This window comes from Procambarus clarkii, chromosome 6 (genome assembly GCF_040958095.1).
Source record: "Procambarus clarkii isolate CNS0578487 chromosome 6, FALCON_Pclarkii_2.0, whole genome shotgun sequence".
Taxonomy (NCBI): Eukaryota; Metazoa; Arthropoda; class Malacostraca; order Decapoda; family Cambaridae; genus Procambarus; species Procambarus clarkii.
In genome coordinates this window covers 38306662-38330191 of record NC_091155.1, presented here as the reverse complement: position 1 = coordinate 38330191, position 23530 = coordinate 38306662, and the positions used below count along the sequence as shown (strand labels likewise).

Below are 23530 nucleotides of genomic sequence, written 5' to 3'. Positions count from 1 at the left end.
TGGCCGTGGTCCCCGGTAGGCCTAGAACTTCACCCACATCGACTGATACCAAAAGTTAGGACTATCCCTATCAGCCTGGATAGCTTCAGGGAGCTGTAGGGGCTCTGCCCAGAAAACATAATTTCCCAATGCTACTCAACTTTTCTCAGCTCTACACACATATTGCAATAATGAACAGCTTTCTAAATCCTTTCCAGTTTTTTCAAATGACTATATTTCTAGTCATTCTCACAATGCTGATCATACAATATTAACTAGCAAAGTCTTACTTTGTTTAGTACTGATACTGTAGTTATACAACAGTATAACTAAAATAATAGAGCAGGATCAATACCTTTACAAGCCTATGTTGAGCAATCTTGCACTTTGTGTATATAGCTAACATATGTTTCAGTGAAGAAAAAGAAGAATTCTGTAACGTGTAAGTGAAGAAACGGCATCGTTTCTTCACCTTAATGATGCATGGTTTGGTCATCACAACTTATATTTCAGCTTTTAAAATATTATATTTTACACACCCCTAAAGCTTGTCACAATAGAGTTGGGTATTTACTAGTACATGCAACTCATCTTTCCTGCAAGAAAAAACAACATACACACCTCAGCACCCTTATCATTACGGATAATTTGCACAATTGCCCCCGAATGTCTCTGTATCTCTTGTATTATAGCCCCATTGCATCCTACGACTCTTCCAACCTGTTTCTTCTCTATTGAAATCATGGCTGCATCATCATTCTGTTTGGTAAAAAAATAAGATTAAATATCACTGTTACATTTTTACTTGTGGTACAACAATATAAACTACAGGCAAACCTCACTGAACAAATGCTCCTGGAGTAGGCAACAGTGGAACAAACCCCCAGAATGCAACTACAGTACAGCATAAACCACCAGCAACGGCACAAATATATGTTGTATGAAAAGGCAGGCACACATAAGGGTAGAGGCCCAAGCTGTTGCCATCAAGTAACAGCACCGGCTACAAGGGCAAAGAAGAAGATGGCCTGGCAGAGAAAAGTGCAAGAGTTGCCACCACACGGTCAAAAGCCTACAGCTGTCATCACAAGAACATGAGGCTTAAAAGTTGCCCACAAATCTGCTTCTTGCCACAAACAGGTAGTGACCCAAAGAGGCGAGACAGCCACCATAGAGGCAGGGTGATGAGAACATCGCACATTCACGGGTGAAGAACCTGGGAACCAAAAACATGTGGGGCAATACTCCCAGCAACAAAAACATATTGATACACAATAAGAATAACAGCAATTAGCAAAGTCCCACTCTAAACTGGGTGGAGCCTCATCACAATGCAACCAATAGAGAAAACTAAGTAAACAAGCCTCCCATACCATGCGATGATTTTGGGGCTCAATGTCCTCGCAACCCGGTCCTCGTCCAGGCCTCCTCATTGCTGGACTGGTCAACCAGTCTGTTGGACGTGGCTGCTCGCAGCCTGATGTATGAATTACTGCCAGGGTTGATCAGGTATCCTGATCAACCCTGGCTGATACCCATACACACAAGTACTGGCTACTTGGGCACTTATCCAATGGGTCAAATAGAGTTCTTAGTGATTATACAGTATATATATATATATATATATATATATATATATATATATATATATATATATATATATATATATATATATATATATATATATATATATATATATATATATATATATATATATATATATATATATATATATATTAGTATATTTTGGTAGCAATCTTTCCTGTAGACATATATTATTAAATATGACCGAAAAAGTAAGATAAATAATTCTAACACAAATTTTCTCGATCTTTCTTATGTTTTTTTCTTCACTGTTGATGGTAATTGAAAAATCAGTTCTCCAAAATTCATTTTTATTTCTAATCTGACGCGACACTTGAGCGCGTTTCGTAAAACTTAGTACATTTACAAAGACTTTACTTTTCACACCCGCAACTTAACTATAACTGAATAGAGCTTAAACATCTTCGATTTTTTATACCTGCATTTGGGTGAGGTGATATGTTACAACAGTTTTGGATGAGGTGAAAACAAACTTTCAACACAAGACAGAACACGAAATAATGGGTTTTGAAGGTAAGAATGGAAGTAATTGCAGAGGGCCTATTGGCACATATTTCTTGATACTTCTATATTGGAGCGGAGTCTTGAAGTGGGTAGTTGTGCATTAATTGGCTGTTGATTGCTGGTGTTGACTTCTTGATGTGTAGTGCCTCGCAGATGTCAAGCCGCCTGCTATCGCTGTATCTATCAATGATTTCTGTGTTGTTTGCTAAGATTTCTCTGGTGATGGTTTGGTTGTGGGAAGAGATTATATGTTCCTTAATGGAGCCCTGTTGCTTATGAATCGTTAAACGCCTGGAAAGAGATGTTGTTGTCTTGCCTATATACTGAGTTTTTTGAGGCTTACAGTCCCCAAGAGGGCATTTGAAACGCCATGCAACCTCTGAAGAGACAACTAACACAACACCTATACCCCCTATTAGACTATTTTACAGGAACTTCTTTTCCACAGCTCATAAAACGGAGGAAAGGGTCCTGAAAGATATTGTTAATAGAAACGTTATCCCTACAGACAAAAATCAGAAGATACAACTGACGATTTACTATAAAACCAAAAAAACGGCCAGCCTACTCATGAGAAACTCTCCAGACACAAAGCAGAACGCTTTAAAAGAGACCAACGTCGTCTATGCCTTCAAATGCCCTCTTAGGGACTGTAAGCCTCAAAAAACTCAGTATATAGACAAGACAACAACATCTCTTTCCAGGCGTTTAATGATGCATAAGCAACAGGGCTCCATTAAGGAACATATAATCTCTTCCCACAACCAAACCATCACCAGAGAAATCTTAGCAAACAACACAGAAATCATCGATAGATACAGCGATAGCAGGCGGCTTGACATCTGCTCCAATATAGAAGTATCAAGAAATATGGGCCAATAGGCCCTCTGCCATTACTTCCATTCTTACCTTCAAAACCCATTATTTCGCGTTCTGTCTTGTGTTGAAAGTTTGTTTTCACCTCATCCAAAACTGTTCTAACATATCACCTCACCCAAATGCAAGTATAAAAAATCGAAGATGTTTAAGCTCTATTCAGTTATAGTTCAGTTGTGTGTGTGTAAACTAAAGTCTTTGAAAATGTAATAAGTTTTACGAAACGTGCTCAAGTGTCGCGTCAGACTAGAAATAAAACCAGCGTTGAATGTAATGAAACGCCATTTTCTGGGTGAGTCCCGGAGGCTCCCCGGAGCTATCCCAGGCTGATATGCTAATGTGAGACTTTGGCATCAGTCATGTGTATGGAGTTCTTAGGCCTACCGGGGACCACGGCCAGAACCGGGCCCCCTCAGAGAGGCAAGGGGAGCAATGGCCTATAGAAGCCCCCGTGTGGTTGGAAGCATTCTATGTCTGCCATCGACCGGAACAGGCACCCAGAAAGGTAAGTGCCTCAAAACAAACCCCTATTCTGGTTAAAATTTCTACCAAAAACCGAACTAGTGGATAGAACTCCCCAACCGAAAACAAGCAAACTAGTGTGACGTCACACACCTCCGTGCCGCTGTCTGCGCAGCTCCCCCCTCCCTGAGAGGGGGAAGGGGGAGCCCCAGACCCCCTGCGCCGGCTACCCACACCTCAGTTCTTGAGGCTGGATGTCAAAAACGCGAAAAACCGCCGACTGGAGGGAGGGAGGGATGCCGGGGAGCCTCCGGGACTCACCCAGAAAATGGTGTTTCATTACATTCAACGCTGGTTTTCTGGGGGGAGCCCCGTCGGCTCCCCGGAGCTAACTACCCACAGACAGAAAAAAGAGGGACTTACTCGAGAGGCGGTCGTCGCTCACTCCTCAACTCAAAGCCGAGACAACTGGCTGCAACCGCCGACCCAAAGCAACACAGGCCCGACGAGGCCAAGGGACATTCACAAGGTAACGAGCAGCCAGGACCCTGTTTGACCGCCAAAATCCCCGCGCCCGAATATCAGACCAAGACATATTCCCAAAGACGGCAGCAAGAGCCGCGAACTTACGAACGTCATGGGCACAGGGATAGACCGCAGGCTGGCTGGACTTAATAACCCTGCGGACGACCTGAGAGACCCGAACCCGCGAACAGTGAAGAAGGGAAACCGGATCAACCCACAGCGCGTCCCCGGACACAGAAGCTGTGGCGGGCAAATAACGGCGAAGCGCCGCAACCGGACACAAAACATGATGCACCCCCAGCCTGACCAACCAAGCATCAACCACCCATGGACCCCTCCGGAACGCAGCAGTCTCATTCTTCGCCAGAAAAGAAGGAGACGGCTGCAAACGAACAAAACAATCACCACGACCAAAAGAGCAGAAACCCCTGCGCCGGAGGAGAGCATGAAGCTCCCCTACCTGACCCCCAGAGGCCAAAGCCAACAAGAAAAGTGCCTTGGAAAAACAATCCTGGACCGAAGGGGCCACAACGAAACTAGGAGATGAAAGGAAAGCGAGCACTCTGTCCAAAGACCAGGACGGCTCAGGCGACGCATGAGCAGGCCGGAGGTGAAACAATGCACGAGACAGCTTGCGAAACGGCGCAGACGTAACGTCGATACCGAAAGCAAGCTGAAGCGGCTCCGCCAGCGCCGCACAATACGAAGCGACAGTGTTAGGCATAAGATGACGGTCCTGAAACAACCACGAGAAGAAGGACAAGACCACCCGAACAGACAAGGAACTAACACGACGAAGACGCAAAAAGAAACGGAAGGACCGCCAGGAAACTTCATACTGCCGCCGAGAAGAAGCCCTCAAGTGGGACACCAACAAGGAGGCCACCTGATCACCATAGAGATGATGATAGACTCGAGTCAAAAAAACCATACGCGAAGACTCGAGGAGAAGATCGAACCAGCCATGTGACGTACCAGCCCGATCTGCTGAAAGAGGCGGAGCCGCGGGAAAACCCTCGGGTTCGGACACCGAGCAACCAGCACCTGAAACCAAGGCTGGGCCGGCCACCAAGGGGCCAGAAGGACAACTCTCCCCTGGTAAGTCTCTAAGCGAGTCAGGACCTGGAGCAACAGCCGAACCGGGGGAAAGAGGTACAGGAACCCCCATCTCGACCAGTCTAGCCGAAAGGCATCGACCCCGACGGCCTCGCGATCGGGGAAGGGCGCCGCATAAACGGGAAGACGCCGCGACCACGCCAACGCGAAGAGGTCCACTTCGGGGCGCCCGAATGTCTGGCAAAGCCAACGGAAGGACTCGTCGTCAACCGTCCACTCCGTGGAGAGGGGAACGAAGCGAGACAGGGCGTCGGCCAAGACGTTGGACACGCCCCGTACGTGAACCGCCAAGAGAGCCAAACCCCGAGAACTCAGCAGACGAGTCACCCGAAGCGACCAACCCCAAAGAGACAAGGACCGCATCGAACCCCAGCGGTTCAGGCAATGAACCACCGGAGAGCAGTCCGAATGGAGCCGAATCGTCGATCCGCGGGCCACCCGAATCCTCCCCAGAGCAAAGCACACTGCCGCGAACTCCCGCACCGTGCTGTGAGCTCGACGGAAGGACGGATCCCAACGCCCCTGGCCGGCCTGGTGAGCACTGGTCACAAAACCCCAGCCGAGAGACGACGCATCCGTGTACACATCGAGCGAGGGCTCGGGTAGGCGCCAAGGCACTGAACCCCGAAAAACCCGAAGAGGAAGCCGGTGACGCAGCAACCGACGCAAGTCCCCCGGGGGTCGAACTCTGCGATCGCGAGAGAGGCGGAAGGGGGAACCCCGAAGGAACCAGAACAGCCGTCGAAGCCAAACCCGACCCGGCGGGTAGACCACCATCGCGCAGTTCAGGCTCCTGCACAGCCCCTCGAGCAACTGCCGGGTGACCCGAGGGCCCTCCAGAAACAGACGAAGGCGGGACCGCAGCCGCAGGAGAGACTCCGGAGGGAGAGACAAGGAGGCGGTTCAAGAGTCCCAAACGAGACCCAGCCAAGTCCGAACCTGAGAGGGAACCAGATGGGACTTCCTCCAGTTCACCAAGAACCCGAACTCGGCGAGCTGGGAAAGAACCAAATCCCTGGCTAGCAAGCAAGCTGACTGGCTGGGAGCCCAAACCAGCCAGTCGTCGAGGTAGGCCAACACCCGAACACCTAGGAGACGCAAACGAGCCACCACAACCCGTGTAAGGCGCGTGAACACGCGAGGTGAGAGGTTCAACCCGAACGGGAGACAACGAAAGCGGTAACTCAGATGTCCCACAACAAAACCGAGCCAGTCCCTGAACCGCGGATGAATCGGGACATGCCAATAAGCGTCCCGAAGGTCCAGGGACACCATCCAAGCTCCCGGCTCCAAGAGGAGCCGAACCTGAGACAGCGTAGTCATCTGAAAGGAGGGGCAATGAACCCAGGGGTTCAGACGGGACAAGTCCAGAATGAACCGCAGGTCCGCGCAGTCCCGTTTCGGAACCGGAAACAGACGGGAAACCCATCTGAGGAACGACGTCGTTTCGACGACGCCCAAGCGTACCCACTCCAAGACGACTCGACAGAGCGCAGGGGAAGAAACCTGCCCTGCCAGCCCCGACCCCCCAAAGGGGGGAGGGGCCACCCAACGCCACCGCAGGCCGCGAGACACGACCCGAAAGGCCCGCGAATCGTGGGACCAGGCGCGGGCGAACAGTGCAAGCCGCCCCCCATTGCCCCGTCAAGGGGGCAAACCGTGAAAGGGCCGGCAACCCTTACGAGACCCAGAACCCCGCACAGCTCGAACACCGCGCCGACCAGACGAGGGAGGGTCCGCAGGAGGAGCCAACCCCGAACCTGACACCAGAGGCCTACCACGACGAGAGGAACCCCGAGCCCTGGCACGACCTTTCCGGGAAGACCCACCCCGGGACCCCCGGAAAACCAACAAGTCCGACATCGGACGACAAGCCGCCAACGCAGCCTGAATAAACTGCGCCACGGCCGACTCCTCAAACAGAAGAGGACAAAAAGGTGAAGAATACCTAAGAGCCAGAGCCCAAGCAGATTCCACGGAGGAACCCAGCACCGCCTGCCAACACGCGAGACGGGAAGCATAAAACAGGGAAACCGCATCTCGCAAAATTGGCGTGAACAGCTTCAACAAGGCAGCCGACGAACGCGCAGCCGAGGACAAGGTGCCGGACCCCGGGACGGACCCAAGCGTCCCCACATCCTCCACGAGCCAATCCGAAGACAGCTCCAGGAGGGAAAAGAACCGCAAGGCCAAAGTCAAAAGGCCCCGGGCGCGCAAGTCCTCCGCAACGAGCGCCGCCGAAAGGGAGGGAACCTGCACATAGAGCTGAATAACGCCCACATCGCGGGAAAGGGCAGGGGCAAACAAGCACTCATTCAGGTACTCAAGTTCGCCCCCCAGGAAAACCTGAAGCACCGTGGAAGCTTCCCGCCACTCCAGCGTGTGGGAACGACAGAAGGAATGCCAGGAATCCAGACCAAACAAGGGGCAGTCTGCTAGCCTGGACGACTCCGGAACCTCGTAACGGAGCCAGAAAGGGAACGAAGTCCCAAACCTGAACGTGGACGGATCCATATCCGAGGAATAATCCGGGTCACGCAGGAGGTAAGCTGCAAAGGCCGCTCGCACCACACCAGGTTGGATGCGATAAGCCGAAAACCTCCGGAAGGACGGAACCGACGTACCCGGGGGAACACGGAACCGAACCCGGGGAGGGGCCGACACCAAATCCAACTCGTACGCAGAAGGGGGAAAAGAAAACCCCACTCCTTGCAACAATAAGCCCCGCTCAGAGGGAAGAAAAACCCAGGCGGGTCCAGCGGGGCCCAAGGCCCCCAAGTCAGCCCCTCCCCAGCCTCGAGGTCCTTCATTACAGGACCCAAGGCCGAGTCCTCTCCCCAAGCCCCGACCCCACAAGACAAGGAAGGAGCAGCCGGAAAAGCTGGAGGAAGGGGGGCCTACTGGTCAGACCCTGAAGCTTCGGCCGGGAGACAAGACTCGAATGCCTCTGCCGCCCCCCCGGAAGGGGCACCCCCCGAAGCTGCCCGAGTCTCGAGATCAAGTAACCCCTGCTCCGACCCCGAAACCCTCAGACGCTTCGGGGCCGGAAGCAGGGGAATGGACCAGAACGAACAGAAGGGGAAGGACGAGGAGGTGCGGACTGAATCGGGATCGAAGCGACCCCCACCCCCAAGTCCGGGTCTCGAAAAGCAAAGCGGGGCAGCTCCGGGGCATCCGGGTGAGCAACCAACCGAGCGCGTTGCAACAAACGAAACCTAGACTGCAACGCACGCACCGCCTGTACCCGAATAGAATCATCAGAGGATTGGGTAAATTGAGTCACAAGCAAGCAGCAACACTCACAGGACTCAGGGTCGAAAGTATCACCGACCCAACAGGCAGCGTGGCAGAGGCAAAAACAATGAGGGTCACCCTGAGACAAGGGGACCGAGCAACCCTCAAACTCGCATACAGCGAGTTGGGACTCCGGGGTCACATCCATCGGACCCACGCGCCCCCTAGGGGATTCCCAGGGTCCTAAGCGTTTACTTTAAGAGGACTCGCGCTCAGGTAGTCCCAGGCAGGGTGCTGCAAACCGGCACCCAAAACTACCAAGCAAACTTCTAAAGCTGAACCCCACGGACGTGTACACTCACGGGGACCTAGCAGGGGGAGCCACCGAGGAGAACAGTGGAAGGGCAAAAACAAACTGAATAGAATGACAGAACCCCCCACCAGGCAAAAACAAAAAGAAAATCAAAACCCCGCAAGAGGACAACGAACCCCAAGGAACAGAGCCGGCCGCGATGTCGGGAAATACAAGCTGAGCAGCACCCTGCGCCCCTACCAGTGCAAACTGCCTCTTACCTGCCGGTAACAAGGGAGAACAGAACACCCAAAAGCCCAACAGGGGGCCGAAAAACCGAAAGGTAAAACGGACCAGCAGAGGCAGACCCCGAGGAGCCTGTGGAAGGTGGCCCCAAGCCCCAAGGGCAGTACTTACAGGGCACCTAGGGAAGACAGCCCTAGGCGCATGCTGCCCGAGTACTGAAGATAACTCCTGGCTCTCGCACCCACAAAACCAACACCACACGCAAAGCACAGTGCAGTAGCGACACTGGAGCCAGAGCACACGACCATCGCCTATAGCATCAGCCTCAAGAACTGAGGTGTGGGTAGCCGGCGTGGGAGGTCTGGAGCTCCCCCTTCCCCCTCCCGGGGAGGGGGGAGCTGCGCAGACAGCGGCGCGGAGGTGTGTGACGTCACACTAGTTTGCTTGTTTTCGGTTGGGGAGTTCTATCCACTAGTTCGGTTTTTGGTAGCAATTTTAACCAGAATAGGGGTTTGTTTTGAGGCGCTTACCTTTCTGGGTGCCTGTTCCGGTCGATGGCAGACATAGAATGCTTCCAACCACACGGGGGCTTCTATAGGCCATTGCTCCCCTTGCAATGAGGGCGGGCCCCCTTGCTAAGGGGGCCCGGTTCTGGCCGTGGTCCCCGGTAGGCCTAAGAACTCCATACACATGACTGATGCCAAAGTCTGACATTAGCATATCAGCCTGGGATAGCTCCTGGGAGCCAACGGGGCTCCCCCCAGAAAAATGAATTTTGAAGAATTGATTTTTCAATTACCATCAACAGTGAAGAAAAAAACATAAGAAAGATAGAGAAAATTCGTGTTAGAATTATTAATCTTACTTTTTCGGTCATATTTAATAATATATATATATATATATATATGTTGTACCTAGTAGCCAGAACGTCGTACTCGGCCTACTATGCAAGGCCCGATTTGCCTATTAAGCCAAGTTTTCCTGAATTATTATATTTTCTCTAATTTTTTTCTTATGAAATGATAAAGCTACCCATTTCATTATGTATGAGGTAAATTTTTTTTTATTGGAGTTAAAATTAACGTAGATATATGACCGAACCTAACCAACCCTACCTAACCTAACCTAACCTATTTTTATAGGTTAGGTAGTCGAAAAACAATTAATTCATGAAAACTTGGCTTATTAGGCAAATCGGGCCTTGCATAGTAGGCTGAGAAGTGCGTTCTGGCTACTAGGTACGACATATATATATATACAGTATATATATATATATATATATACATATATATATATATATATATATATATATATATATATATATATATATATATATATATATATATATATATATATATATATATATATATATATATACACATACAGTGGTACCTCGCATAACAATCGCCCCAAAAGACGAACATTTTGGGTAACGAACGGCCCGATCGACGTCAAATCATCCCATATGGCGAATGCTGGTTTGAGTAACGTCAACACCACATGGTGGGGTCGCGTTGCTTCTTGCACATTCTAAAACGCCTCCGACGATGCACATAAATTATGTTGTTCTTGTTTAAAGATGCTAATGATGCTGGGATATAAAGGGGTGACTACTGAGATGTTGCAAAGCATTGACGTTTTTGTAGGAAAAAAGAAATGAAATGTCTGATATACAACAAATGTTAAAAAGGTTCGTTTGGTGTTCGGCAGGTAGGCTGCTCCATTATAACACACTTTCTTTGTTTCAAATGTGTTCCATTTGTTTTGTATTTGTCATTTACGTCTCAATAATGGAGAAGCCTACCTTATATATACACTCAACAAACCATTATGACATTTTCCTTTCTTCAAATGTGTTCAATATTTATTTTTCATTTGTCTTATAGCAAAAGGTTCGTTCGGTGGTAGGCAGGTAGGCTGCTCCATGTTTTTTACATTCAAAAAACGTAAATAATAAAAAAATGAAGATTTTTGAAAACCAGTACAAATGTCAAAAAGGTTCGTTCGGTGGTCTACAGGTCGGCTGCTCCATGTTTTTTAAATAAAAAAAAAACGAAAAATAAAAGAACTGTTGAAATAATTTGAAAAATGGACAAATGCCATAAAGGTTCGTTCAGTGTTTGTCGGGTAGGCTGCTCCATTATTGAGATGTAAGTGACAAATACAAAACAAATGGAACACATTTGAAACAAAGAAAGATTGTCATAATGGAGCAGCCTACCCAACAAACACTGAACGAACCTTTTGCTATAACGAATATGAAAGACAAGGGCTGCTGGCTGGGTTAGTACTGAGTGAGCAACCACTTGTGGCACACGTGCCTCTGGCTCTCAAACACCTGTCCCACACGGTGTTGAAAGACTGCGCTCAGTCGGTGCAATTCAGACCCTATTGTTTGAAGAACATAAGGGTCATAACATTGGTGAAGCTAGGCGCAATAAGGGCTTAACACAACGGTCGGATGCCAGTGATACAGCACCTATAAGGATGATACAGCGAGCGTATCCGGTTGTAGCTCTGAGCCCCACCCTTGCCATCTCCAATTTATATAGATGATACATAGATGAATCGGTTTCTGCGTTCAGTGATGATGCATCTGATACAAGTAGCATAGATGAACAGTGTTAGCGGCTTCCATGGTGGTGTTGTCCATAGATATTTTCAAGAATACCTGAATCTCTTCCTGACTGATGGACACTCTTTGAGGCTAGCTGAATCTCTTCCTGTGTAGGACCTTACAAAGCGATCTTTTCAAGACTACCTTACAAATTGAGCTTTTCCTATAATCGTTTCAATACTACCTTATGCTTTACAAGCTTGGCTACATACCACCTACAAGTACTAAAGCCAAGGGTGCACGCGAGTGCGTTATTTGCAAGCACACAGAACTATGAAACAGGAAACGAAAATCTATCTGTAGCTGGTGCAAGGAGAGCAAAGTCGCGCTGTGTACCATGGACTAATTCGTTGACTATTACGCACCTCCAAAGTACTGTGTAATACAGTGTGTTACTGTGTAAATAATATGTGAAACTGTACATATTGTAATTTTAGTGAATTTTTATCACGTAATATTGTGACAATAAACATTTATTGTGGACACATTACTGACACATGTATCACAGTTCCATGGAAAATTATGAACATTCTACTGTTCATAATTAATGTACTGGAGGAGATTTCAGCAAATTCAACTTCAATAATAAACAGATAAACTGGAAGCAAATAAACCAAGACTTCCCAGAAATAAACTGGGAAGAACAGTTAGAAAATGCAAACCTGAACCAGTGACTGGAAAAAATAAGCTCATTAGCACTAGAAATATGTTCAAACTGTATACCCCTAAGAAAAAAGAGGAAGAGATGCAGATTGGAATGGGAACGTCGTTCCTTCTATAGGCGAAGAAAGCGAATCGCGAAACAACTTGAGAGTCGCACCCTATCTCAAGAACGGCGAAGAAGGTTAAGTAGAGAAACAGAAACAATTGAACTCAAGCTACAAGAATCATACAAAACCCAGGAGAGGCAAAGAGAGCAAAAGGTGTATATGATAAAGAATATGGAGTGTAACTCCATATTCATCAAGAACTGAAAAAACCACTATCGCAGGCCCTTCACATTCTTTGGAGACAAAGCCTAAATACTGGCGTTATACCTGACCGAAAAATCTGAAAAAACTGTAAATCCTTGTAAAGAATTCAGGCGCGATAGTCACTAGCCGAGAGGCACTGGGAAACTGAGGCGCGATTGCCGTGCCACCAGCCACTAGGTTGGCCATACGCGTATCAACAAACTCATATCCCAAGGTAAAGTTCGCAACCCTATTCAAATTTTCCGAAGAAATCGGGCTTGTAACCCTAAAAGTTCGTAAAGAGGGGCATTCGTAAACTGAGGTACCACTGTATATTGCAAAAGCTCATCAATGCTCTCCAGTGCCGGGGAAAACACTGGCTGAAGTGCGTGTGCAATGTGGCTGCACATTTCTTCTGGAATTTCATGGCTGCTACTCGCTTGTACATCTTTTAACAACTGTTGAAGTTTATCATGGAGATTTTGTCCTGGGCCATACTTTGCATTTCCAATAATAGCAATAGAGACATCCCTTAACGAGCTTAGTATTTTTCTCACCATGATCCGAGATACGCATTTTCTATCCAGAGAACTTTTAAATTTGATAAGCTGGCGAACAGACAAATTTAAATCATCCTTTGTACAATTTAATCGGTTAATGTCCTTACTTAATCATTTTGTAATTTTAAGCTTACTTTTACCAAGTTGTGCAAGATATTTATTATACCATTTCATGCTGAGAGTTCGAATGTATTTATTTTAAAACAGGGATGAAAAATCTATTTTAGTTTTCTTTTATGGTTTTAAGACATCATTAATTCTAGCGACATGCACGACAAAATACTCGAGTCCTTGCACGTTCTTGCGTCCCAGTAAGACTTCAATTATGTCTTGAGCCGCAGAACACTCTTCCTTGCTTCCACACATACGCACCTGAAAATAAATTCAGCTATATCAATGCAAACGTATTTTTCTATAAAACTCTACCATTGAATTAATTTAAAAATTGGCCCAAAATTAAACACACAAACGTCATCACACTATTTGTATCTGCTAGTCCAGTGACTAACCATCCTGACTTACCATTGTCACAGTGGCTGACTAACTACCCTGACTTACCATTGTCACAGTCACTGACTAACCACCCTGACTTACCATTGTCACAGTGACTGACTAACCACCCTGACTTACCATTGTCACAGTGACTGACTAACCATCCTGACTTACCATTGTCACAGTGACTGACTAACCATCCTGACTTACCATTGTCACAGTGACTGACTAACCATCCTGACTTACCATTGTCACAGTGACTGACTAACCACCCTGACTTACCATTGTCACAGTGACTGACTAACCATCCTGACTTACCATTGTCACAGTGACTGACTAACCATCCTGACTTACCATTGTCACAGTGACTGACTAACCATCCTGACTTACCATTGTCACAGTGACTGACTAACCATCCTGACTTACCATTGTCACAGTGACTGACTAACCATCCTGACTTACCATTGTCACAGTGACTGACTAACCATCCTGACTTACCATTGTCACAGTGACTGACTAACCATCCTGACTTACCATTGTCACAGTGACTGACTAACCACCCTGACTTACCATTGTCACAGTGACTGACTAACCATCCTGACTTACCATTGTCACAGTGACTGACTAACCATCCTGACTTACCATTGTCACAGTGACTGACTAACCATCCTGACTTACCATTGTCACAGTGACTGACTAACCATCCTGACTTACCATTGTCACAGTGACTGACTAACCACCCTGACTTACCATTGTCACAGTGACTGACTAACCATCCTGACTTACCATTGTCACAGTGACTGACTAACCATCCTGACTTACCATTGTCACAGTGACTGACTAACCATCCTGACTTACCATTGTCACAGTGACTGACTAACCACCCTGACTTACCATTGTCACAGTGACTGACTAACCATCCTGACTTACCATTGTCACAGTGACTGACTAACCACCCTGACTTACCATTGTCACAGTGACTGACTAACCATCCTGACTTACCATTGTCACAGTGACTGACTAACCATCCTGACTTACCATTGTCACAGTGACTGACTAACCACCCTGACTTACCATTGTCACAGTGACTGACTAACCATCCTGAGTAACCACTATCACTCCTTGTGTCACAGTCTTTACCTCCTAATTCCAAACTCAATCATGTAACACAAATTTCTTCAGATTTTTCAGATTTATATTATTTCATTACATTACAGTTTCAATGCCTTTAAGTTAAATTTACATTACTTTCTCTTCTATGCACTAATTTTCCTCAAGCTTATTTTACTTTTGTGTCCATATTAAACAGATACAGAACTGGCCTATTATCTCAGTAAACATTAAAGTGGTAAAAACCAGCGTTGAATTTAATGAAACACCATTTTCTGGGTGAAATTATATTTTCTGGGGGAGCTCCTACGGCTCCCTACGCCTCGACCACGCCGATGCGAAGAGGTCCACCTCCAGGCATCCAAACGTCTGGCAGAGTCGATTGAATGAGTCGGCATTGACCGTCCATTCCGTGGAAAGAGGAATGAACCGGGACAGGTCGTCCACCAGGACGTTGGACACCCCCCGGATGTGAACCACCAGGAGAGCCAAACCCTGAGAACTCAGCAGACGAGTCACCCCCAAGCGACCAACCCCAAAGAGCCAAGGACAACATCAAACCCCCTCTGTTCAGACAATGAATCACTGGGAAGCAGTCCGAATGGAGCCAGATCATCGATCTGCGGACAACCCGAACCCTCCGAAGCATAAACCACACTGCCGCGAACTCCCGCACTGTGCTGTGGGCCTGACGGAAAGACGGACCCCACCGCTCAGGTAAGCACCAAGGCACTAAATCCCGAAAAACCTGAAGAGGAAGCCGGCGACACAGCAGCCGACGTAAGGCCCCCCAGAGTCAAACCCAGCGATCGCAAGAGAGATGTGGAAGGGATGTCCCCGAAGGAACCAGAACAGCCGATGAAGCCAAACCCGACCTCGGCGGGTAGACCATCATTGTAAATTTCAGACTCCCGCACAGACCCTCGAGCAACCGCCGGGTGACCCAGGAGCCCCCAGAAACCAGTGCACGCGGGACCGCAACCGAAGGAGAGACTCCGGATACGAGACAAGGAAGCGGTCCGAGAAACCCACATGAAGCCCAGCCAAGTCCGAACGTGGGAGGGAATCAGATGGGACTTCCGCCAGTTCACCAGGAACCCGAACCCGGCTAGCTGGGAAAGCACCACACCCCTGGCGAGCAGACACACGGACCGACTGGGAGCCCAAATCAGTCAGTCGTCGAGGTTAGCCAACACCCGAACACCTAACAGACACAGATGGGCGACAACGACCCGGGTAAGACGTGTGAACACATGAGGTGCCATGTTCCACCTGAACGAGAGACAACGAAAGTGGTAACTCTGACACCCCACAACAAAACAGAGCCAGTCCCTGAACCTCGGATGAATCAGAACGTGCCAATATGCATCCTTGAGATCCAGGGACAACATCCAAGAGCCCAGCTCCATAAGAAGCCAGACCTGGGACAAAGTGGTCATCCGAAAGGCGGGGCAAAAAACCAAGGGGTTCAGACGGGATAAGTCAAGAATGAACTGCAGGTCCTCACAGTCCTGTTTCGGGATTGGAAAGTGGAGGGAAACCCACCTGACAGACATCGTCATTTCGTCCATGTCCAATTGCACCCACTCCATGACGACCGGACAGAGCGCAGAAGAGGACTGCGAAAACAAAGGGCAGTCCACTAGCCAGGACGACTCCAGAACCTCATAACGAACCCAGTATGGAGACGAAGACTCAAACCTGAAGAAAGACAGATCCATTATAAAGGCATAATCCGGGTCGCGCAGGAGGTAAGCTGCAATGGCCACCCGCACCTCAACCGGAGAGATGCAAGAAGCCGAAAACCTCCGGAAGGATGGAACCAAAGGACCCGCAAGAACACGGAACCGAACCCGAGGAGGAGCCGAACCTAAATCCAAGTCGTACGCAGAGGGGGGGGAAAAGAAAAACCCTGCTTCTTGTAACAGCTAGGCCCGCTCGGAGGGTCGGAAAACCCAGGCCCAAGGCCCCGAAGTCAGCACCTTTCCAACCCCGGGAACCTCCACATCATGCTACGGGGCAGAGTCGTCCTCCAAAGTCCCAGCCTCACAAGAAAAAGCCAGGGCAGCCGGAATAGCAGGAAGAGGATGGGCCCATTGTTCAGACCCCGGAGCTATGGCTGGAGGAACTGATTTGAATGCCTCCGCAGCTACCCGGGAACGGGCAACCCCTGAAACTGCCCGAGTCTCAGAAACCTCTAAACCCTATCCTGACCCCGAAGCCCTCAGACGCTTAGAAGCTGGAAGCAGGGCGGGGTGAGCCAAATGAACCACAGCAGGGAAAGAACGAGGGGGCCGTGGACAGAACCAAGGCCGAAGCGACCAAGACCCCCCCCCCCCCCTAAAACACTCGGGGTGGTCATACACTAATTACCTTCCACAATTGTGACTTGTGGAAGGTAACCCCAAGCCCCTAGAGCAGTACTTACAGGGCACTTAAGGAAGGGAGCCCTAAGTGCATGCAGCCCGAGTACCTGTGAATATTACTCCCAGCTCGCACACCCCCAAAGATAAGTACTGAACCCAGACTCAGCACAAAGAGAATCTGGAACTGGAGCCACAACGACTAAGCCCAATCCCATCAGCCGAGGAACTGGAGGTGTGGATCGCCAGCGCCGGGGGTCTGGGGCTCCCCCTTCCCCCTCCCGGGGAGGGGGAGGAGTTGCATAGTCTACGGTGCAGCTCGTGTACCTTCATGGTCGTTTGCTCGTTTTCCCTTGGGGAAAAAATGGCTGGAGAAAAATGACAGGTTGGATAACAAGAACTTTCCACACTAGAGATGCTATACCGATGATGATACTTTTCAAAACGCTTGTGCTCTCTAGAGTGGAGTACTGCTGCACAATGACAGCCCCTTTCAAAGCTGGAGAAATTGCTGACCTGGAGAGCGTGCAGAGATCCTTTACTGCTAGAATCCACTCAGTAAAACATCTAAACTATTGGGACCGACTAAAGAGCCTAAAACTGTACTCCCTTGAGCGCAGGCGGGAGAGATACATAATAATTTACACGTGGAAAATATTAGAGGGGCTGGTCCCAAACCTGCACACAGAAATAACATCACATGAGACCAGAAGACATGGCAGGATGTGCAGAATACCTCTGTTGAATAGCAGAGGTGCAACAGGTACTCTGAGAGAGAACTCTATCAACATTAGAGGCCAGAGACTGTTCAACACGCCTCCACTACACATAAGGGGCATAACTGGCAATCCCTTCACAGTGTTCAGGAGAGAACTGGATAAACACCTCCAAAGGATACCTGATCAACCAGGCTGTGACTCGTACGTCAGGCTGCGAGCAGCCGCGTCCAACAGCCTGGTTGATCAGTCCAGCAACCAGGAGGCCTGGTCGACGACCGGGCCGCAGGGACGCTAAGCCCCGGAAGCACCTCAAGGTAACCTCAAGGTAAGGTAGTTCTGTCCACTTGTTTTGTTATTTTCTTTGGTTTCACCAGAATAGGGGTTTGTTTTGAGGCGCTTACCTTTCTGGGTGCCTGTCCCAGTCGATGGCAGATATAGAATGCTCCAAAATCACATGTACATTTCTATAGGCCATTGCTCTTCGTGCCTCTCTGAGGGGGCCAGGTTCTGGCCGTGGTCCCCGGTAGGCCTAGAACTTCACCCACATCGACTGATACCAAAAGTTAGGACTATCCCTATCAGCCTGGATAGCTTCAGGGAGCTGTAGGGGCTCTGCCCAGAAAACATAATTTCCCAATGCTACTCAACTTTTCTCAGCTCTACACACATATTGCAATAATGAACAGCTTTCTAAATCCTTTCCAGTTTTTTCAAATGACTATATTTCTAGTCATTCTCACAATGCTGATCATACAATATTAACTAGCAAAGTCTTACTTTGTTTAGTACTGATACTGTAGTTATACAACAGTATAACTAAAATAATAGAGCAGGATCAATACCTTTACAAGCCTATGTTGAGCAATCTTGCACTTTGTGTATATAGCTAACATATGTTTCAGTGAAGAAAAAGAAGAATTCTGTAACGTGTAAGTGAAGAAACGGCATCGTTTCTTCACCTTAATGATGCATGGTTTGGTCATCACAACTTATATTTCAGCTTTTAAAATATTATATTTTACACACCCCTAAAGCTTGTCACAATAGAGTTGGGTATTTACTAGTACATGCAACTCATCTTTCCTTCAAGAAAAACAACATACACACCTTGGGACCACGATAGCTAGGGATAATTTCCACAGTTGCCCCCGAACGTCTCCGTATCTCTTGAATCACAGCCCCTTTGCGTCCTACGACTCTTCCAATCTGTTTACTCTTTATTGAAATCATGTGTACACCATTCTGTTTTGGTAAAAAATAAGATTAAATATCACTGTTACATTTTTACTCGTGGTACAACAATATAAACTACAGGCAAACCTCACTGAACAAATGCTCCTGGAGTAGGCAACAGTGGAACAAACCCCCAGAATGCAACTACAGTACAGCATAAACCACCAGCAAAGGCACAAATAAATGTTGTATGAAAAGGCAGGCACACATAAGGGTAGAGGCCCAAGCTGTTGCCATCAGGTCACAGGCCACAGCACCTGCTACAAGGACAAAGAAGAAGATGGCCTGGCAAAGAAAAGTGCAAGAGTTGCCACCACACGGTCAAAAGCCTACAGCTGTCATCTCAAGAAGTCAGATGACAGCTGTATTATATTTTAGCAAAAGAGCAGATGACATGAAAACATTTTATGAGATTGAAGTCAGGAGGACTGTTACGGACCCGAATCCAGCGTCCGAGCACGGAGCAGTGACGACCGCGCCATCTGTGGGTCAGCTCCCGAAACCCCCTCCAAATGGACGACGACACCTGGTGAGGACGAGGTGTACTGGCCACGAGGGCCAGTTTCCAGTCCTGGTCAGCTCACAACACAGCCGCTGCTGACCTCTGGTGAGGTGGTGCTCAGACGACAACGCCATCTATGGAGTGGATAGGTGGGCGTTTGGGTCTGAGCCTGTAAGTGAGGTGCTTTTGTGTGTCCCTGTTATTGATGACGTGTCTGCTTACAGAGTCGACCTGGGACTGCTGTAAGGGAAGTTGAGTCAGTCTACCCAAGGCAGCCGTCTCGACACCAAGTGTTTTGCTGCAGCAGTTGAGAGTCGCCTCCCGGATGAACACTGTGGTGTTACCCTGCCTGTGAAGCGGCAGTTGAAGGATTGTCATACCCGGGACTGACTGGTGGAGACGCCTAACCACTGGGGTATTGTGGAAAGGAGAGTGATCTGTGGTATCACACGAGGCTCCTGACTAGGGCGTTACCCTAGTATCGCTCGTGGAGTGGCCTAACCAGCGTTGCTGATTCGGAACCTGCCAGCCATCTGCTGGACTTGTGGTTGACGGCCTCCACGGCGGTGCCCCCAGTGGAACTGTGTTTTGGCTGGCCTGTGGCCGGGGTAGACTCAGCTTCTCGAAGGATTTGTCGTGAGGCCACGAGAGCACCGAGAGCTTGGCACCGAGAGGATCCAGAGTCTTCAGAAGAAGACGACAGTGTATGATAGTGTTTATATCCCCCCCCCCCCCGTGTAATCGTTCTTATATATATTTATCGGTGATGGTAATAATTATTATATTAAGTTTTTTACTTTATTTCCCTTCCCCTTTTATTTTCCTTGCGTTACGGATCACATCCCTTGAAAGCCACTACTAGCTTGGGGCCGGATACCCTTCCTCTAACAACATCAGAGTAAGAACCCAGTTGCGACCCGAGAGGGCCGTAACATAATTGGCATCCCCAGCGGGATCCGTCCCCTTGTCTAGTATGTTTGACAGGGGTGGTGAAGTGGCGTAATCCCTGTAAATAATTCCCCCTGTGTGTGACGATTGGGACGTCCTGTGCGGTGCTCGGAGTGACTAAGTGCATTATTGTGTAGTGCGGTGCTCGGTGTGATTCAGTGCAATATTGTAGAGCGAGGTGTTCGCTGTGATTAAGTGCAATATTGTGTAGTGCGGTGCCCGAGGTAATTACGTGCAATATTGGCAAGTGAGGTGCCAGGTGCGATAAAGTGCAATATTGACGTAGAACAGTGCTCGGTGCGTTAAGTGCTAAAGTGAAGCGGTGTGTTAAGTGCTAGTTAAGTGTTCCATCTGTGACAATGGCAGAAAAAGCTACCATCGATGATCTGGATGATGTTCAGGCTTTTCTGAACAGAGAGGACTGTCTTGCCAGATTAAAATATCTGAGCAAACAGGAACTTGTACTAGTGAGCGCCTACCTGGAGATCAAGATCCGTGCCAGTGATTCCCGTGTGGAGATCTTGTCCAAGGTTCACCGGCATTTGAAGGCAGAAGAGAAACAGGAAGGCGAGGCACCTAGTATAAAGGAAGGTGAGGAAATAGTTTCCACTGAAAAGGAAGGAAAGAGCAGTGATGTCGAAAGTGATGAAAGTGAACTAAATATAAGTGTGCTTACTGTGAAAATGCGTGAACTAGAGATCCACCGTGAAATAGAATGGAAAAAGCTAGAAATCGCTAAAGAGAGAGAAGAGGAAGCGAGAAAGAGAGAAGATAAGAAATTAGAAATGGAAAGAGAGAGATTAGGAAAAGAATTAGAGATGAGGCGTTTAGAATTAGAAGAAAGACAGGCAGAAAGAGAAAGAGAAGAGAAACGAGAAAGAGAAGAACGAGAAAGAGAAGAGAAACGAGAACGAGAAAGAGAAGAACGAGAAAGAGAAGAGAAACGAGAGAGAGAAGAACGAGAGAGAGAAAGAGAAGAACGAGAAAGAGAAGAGAAACGAGAGAGAAGAACGAGAAAGAGAAAGAGAAGAACGAGACAGGCAAGAACGACGAGACAGAGAGGAAAGAGAGAGACAACATGAACTAGAAGTATTACGATTAGGCGGTGGTCGGAGGCCAACGACGGAAACCAGCGGTTTCGATCCGGTAAGGAACATAAAAATGGTCCCAAAATTCAACGAGAAGGAAGTTTCGAAGTTCTTCGCATCCTTCGAGAAAGTCGCTGCCTCTTTGGAGTGGCCGAGGGAGAATTGGGCCATCATGATACAGTCAGTCTTGACTGGGAAGGCCCAAATCGCCTACTCCACGTTATCCCTTGACGACTCCGGCGATTATGACAAGGTGAAGAAAGTGGTGCTCATGGCTTACCAGTTGGTACCTGAGGCTTACAGGCAAAAGTTTAGAAACCTGAAGAAGACCTCAGAGCACACTTTCACCGAATTCGCCACAATCAAGGAGCGACTTTTAAAGGAATGGTGTGCCTCTCGGAAGGTGGAGACCAAAGAAGACCTCGAGCAGCTCATACTGTTAGAGGACTTCAAGGATTGTTTGTCTGGAGACCTGAAGACGTACTTAGAGGAGCAGCAGGTGGAGACCTTGAGTGCAGCAGCCACCATGGCTGAAGAGTACATCCTAACGCATAGGCCTTCCGCTAAGTACGTCCCGAGGAATTACCAACGCCGGTTTGACAAACCTCATGACGAAGAGGAGACCTTCGTCCCACGAAGCGCTAAGAAGACGCCCCCAAGTAGCCCTCGAAGGACGAGTCCTAGCAGTCCGAAACACCGGAGTCCGAGGAGGAATGTGGTGTGCTGGACTTGTGGGCAGAAAGGGCATGTAGCTGCTATGTGCCGAGGCAGAAGAGGTGGCGGCGCACGTAGGGAGGTGATGATGATGAGCTGTGTAACACCACCAGCAGGAAGCCAGTCGACGACTACTCAGGAAGAATCCAGATTGTTTTCCCCTCACACTTCAAGAGGGTATGTATCGAGTGATCATACTGGTAGATCTGTTGTAGTGCTCAGAGATAGTGGAGCAGCCCAGTCCCTGATCGTGAGAGACTCGTTACCCGAGGGAGTGAGAGTAGACGGGAGACAAAAGGTTATCCTGGTTGGGTTTCCTAGGACGCAGTATATCGCCCCCTTAGTGCCGGTACACCTCGACTCGCCTTACTTCAGCGGCACATGTGCGTTGGCAGTAGTCGATGCCTTGCCTATAGCTGGGATTGACGTGGTACTAGCCAACGACTTGGTGACAGGTTGGAGCAACAATCTTCCCAAGGTCGCGGACGAGTCAGCCAGAACAGCAAGGTCTGAGGTAACGGCAGGCAGTGGTAATATCCAGGTAAAAACAGACCCGGATTTAAATATGTTTAATCCTTCCTCTCACCCGCAGATCAACCGCATTATAGCAGAGTCTCCTGATTCTTCTCCCGACGAGGAACATACGGTTACGATGGTAGAGGCAACTGAGCATGAAGAGAGGTCTCGTGTGCAAGTACCCACGGATACCAAAGAGTCTGGAGCGAAGGCGGATGTGTACTTGCGGTATGGCAAGGTACAGCGTTCATTGAACCGGCCAGGGATTCCCCAGATGTCGGAGGTATTTGAGGTATGTTCAAAAGGTCTAGCGCCCTCTTCGGTCCAAACCAGGCTGATGGTTATAGCCGGTTATGGACATGACAGGCTCAGGAAGCTTATCCCTAAGTTAGCCAAATGTTTCTTAGCGGTGTTTTGTTTGATTCTCGTGTGTGCTCTCAGTAAGGACCAGTGTACGACCCGACAGATGATGGCTCCCATGAACATCGTGAAGAGATCCCAGGGATTAGAGACGTGCACTGTGAGTGTTGCAGTCAAAGGAGGGACCTGGAAGGTGATGGTAGATACAGGAGGTACGAGATGTGATAATATGAGTGACTGTTTCCGACAGGTTGACACCCCCCGCGTGATTGCTGGGCCTGGATTCAGCGTTATGCGGAACGTTGGTCGACCTGACGATGGCAGAGCAGACACCATCTGCGGTGTACGAGCAGCTCTGTTGGGACTAGGTGTGGACCTAGTAGAAGCATATGTAGTAAGTATTGACTTACCCACTGTCGCTGTCACTCTGAATTATCAGACCCCTGTATTCCAGGTTCCCGTCTCCCTGAAGGACTACCGGACCGGCACCAGAAATGCCGTCTGTGACCAGCCATC

At 48.5% G+C, this 23530-nt stretch overlaps 1 protein-coding gene across 6 annotated transcripts in view; it reads right to left on the bottom strand.

Moving 5' to 3' along the window:
- The window catches only part of LOC123754104 (uncharacterized), a 125723-nt gene that overhangs the window by 16064 nt on the left and 86129 nt on the right, over positions 1-23530 (bottom strand). For 3 of the 6 annotated variants that reach the window (XM_069308562.1, XM_069308525.1, XM_069308540.1), the window contains 3 exons: positions 18761-18895; positions 13267-13341; positions 601-738 (listed from right to left, as the gene is read on the bottom strand). In XM_069308562.1, coding sequence (XP_069164663.1) covers positions 601-738; positions 13267-13341; positions 18761-18895 — 348 coding nt within the window. The remainder of the gene's footprint in view (positions 1-600; positions 739-13266; positions 13342-18760; positions 18896-23530) is intronic. The other 3 variants (XM_069308534.1, XM_069308554.1, XM_069308547.1) reach the window with 3 other exon arrangements.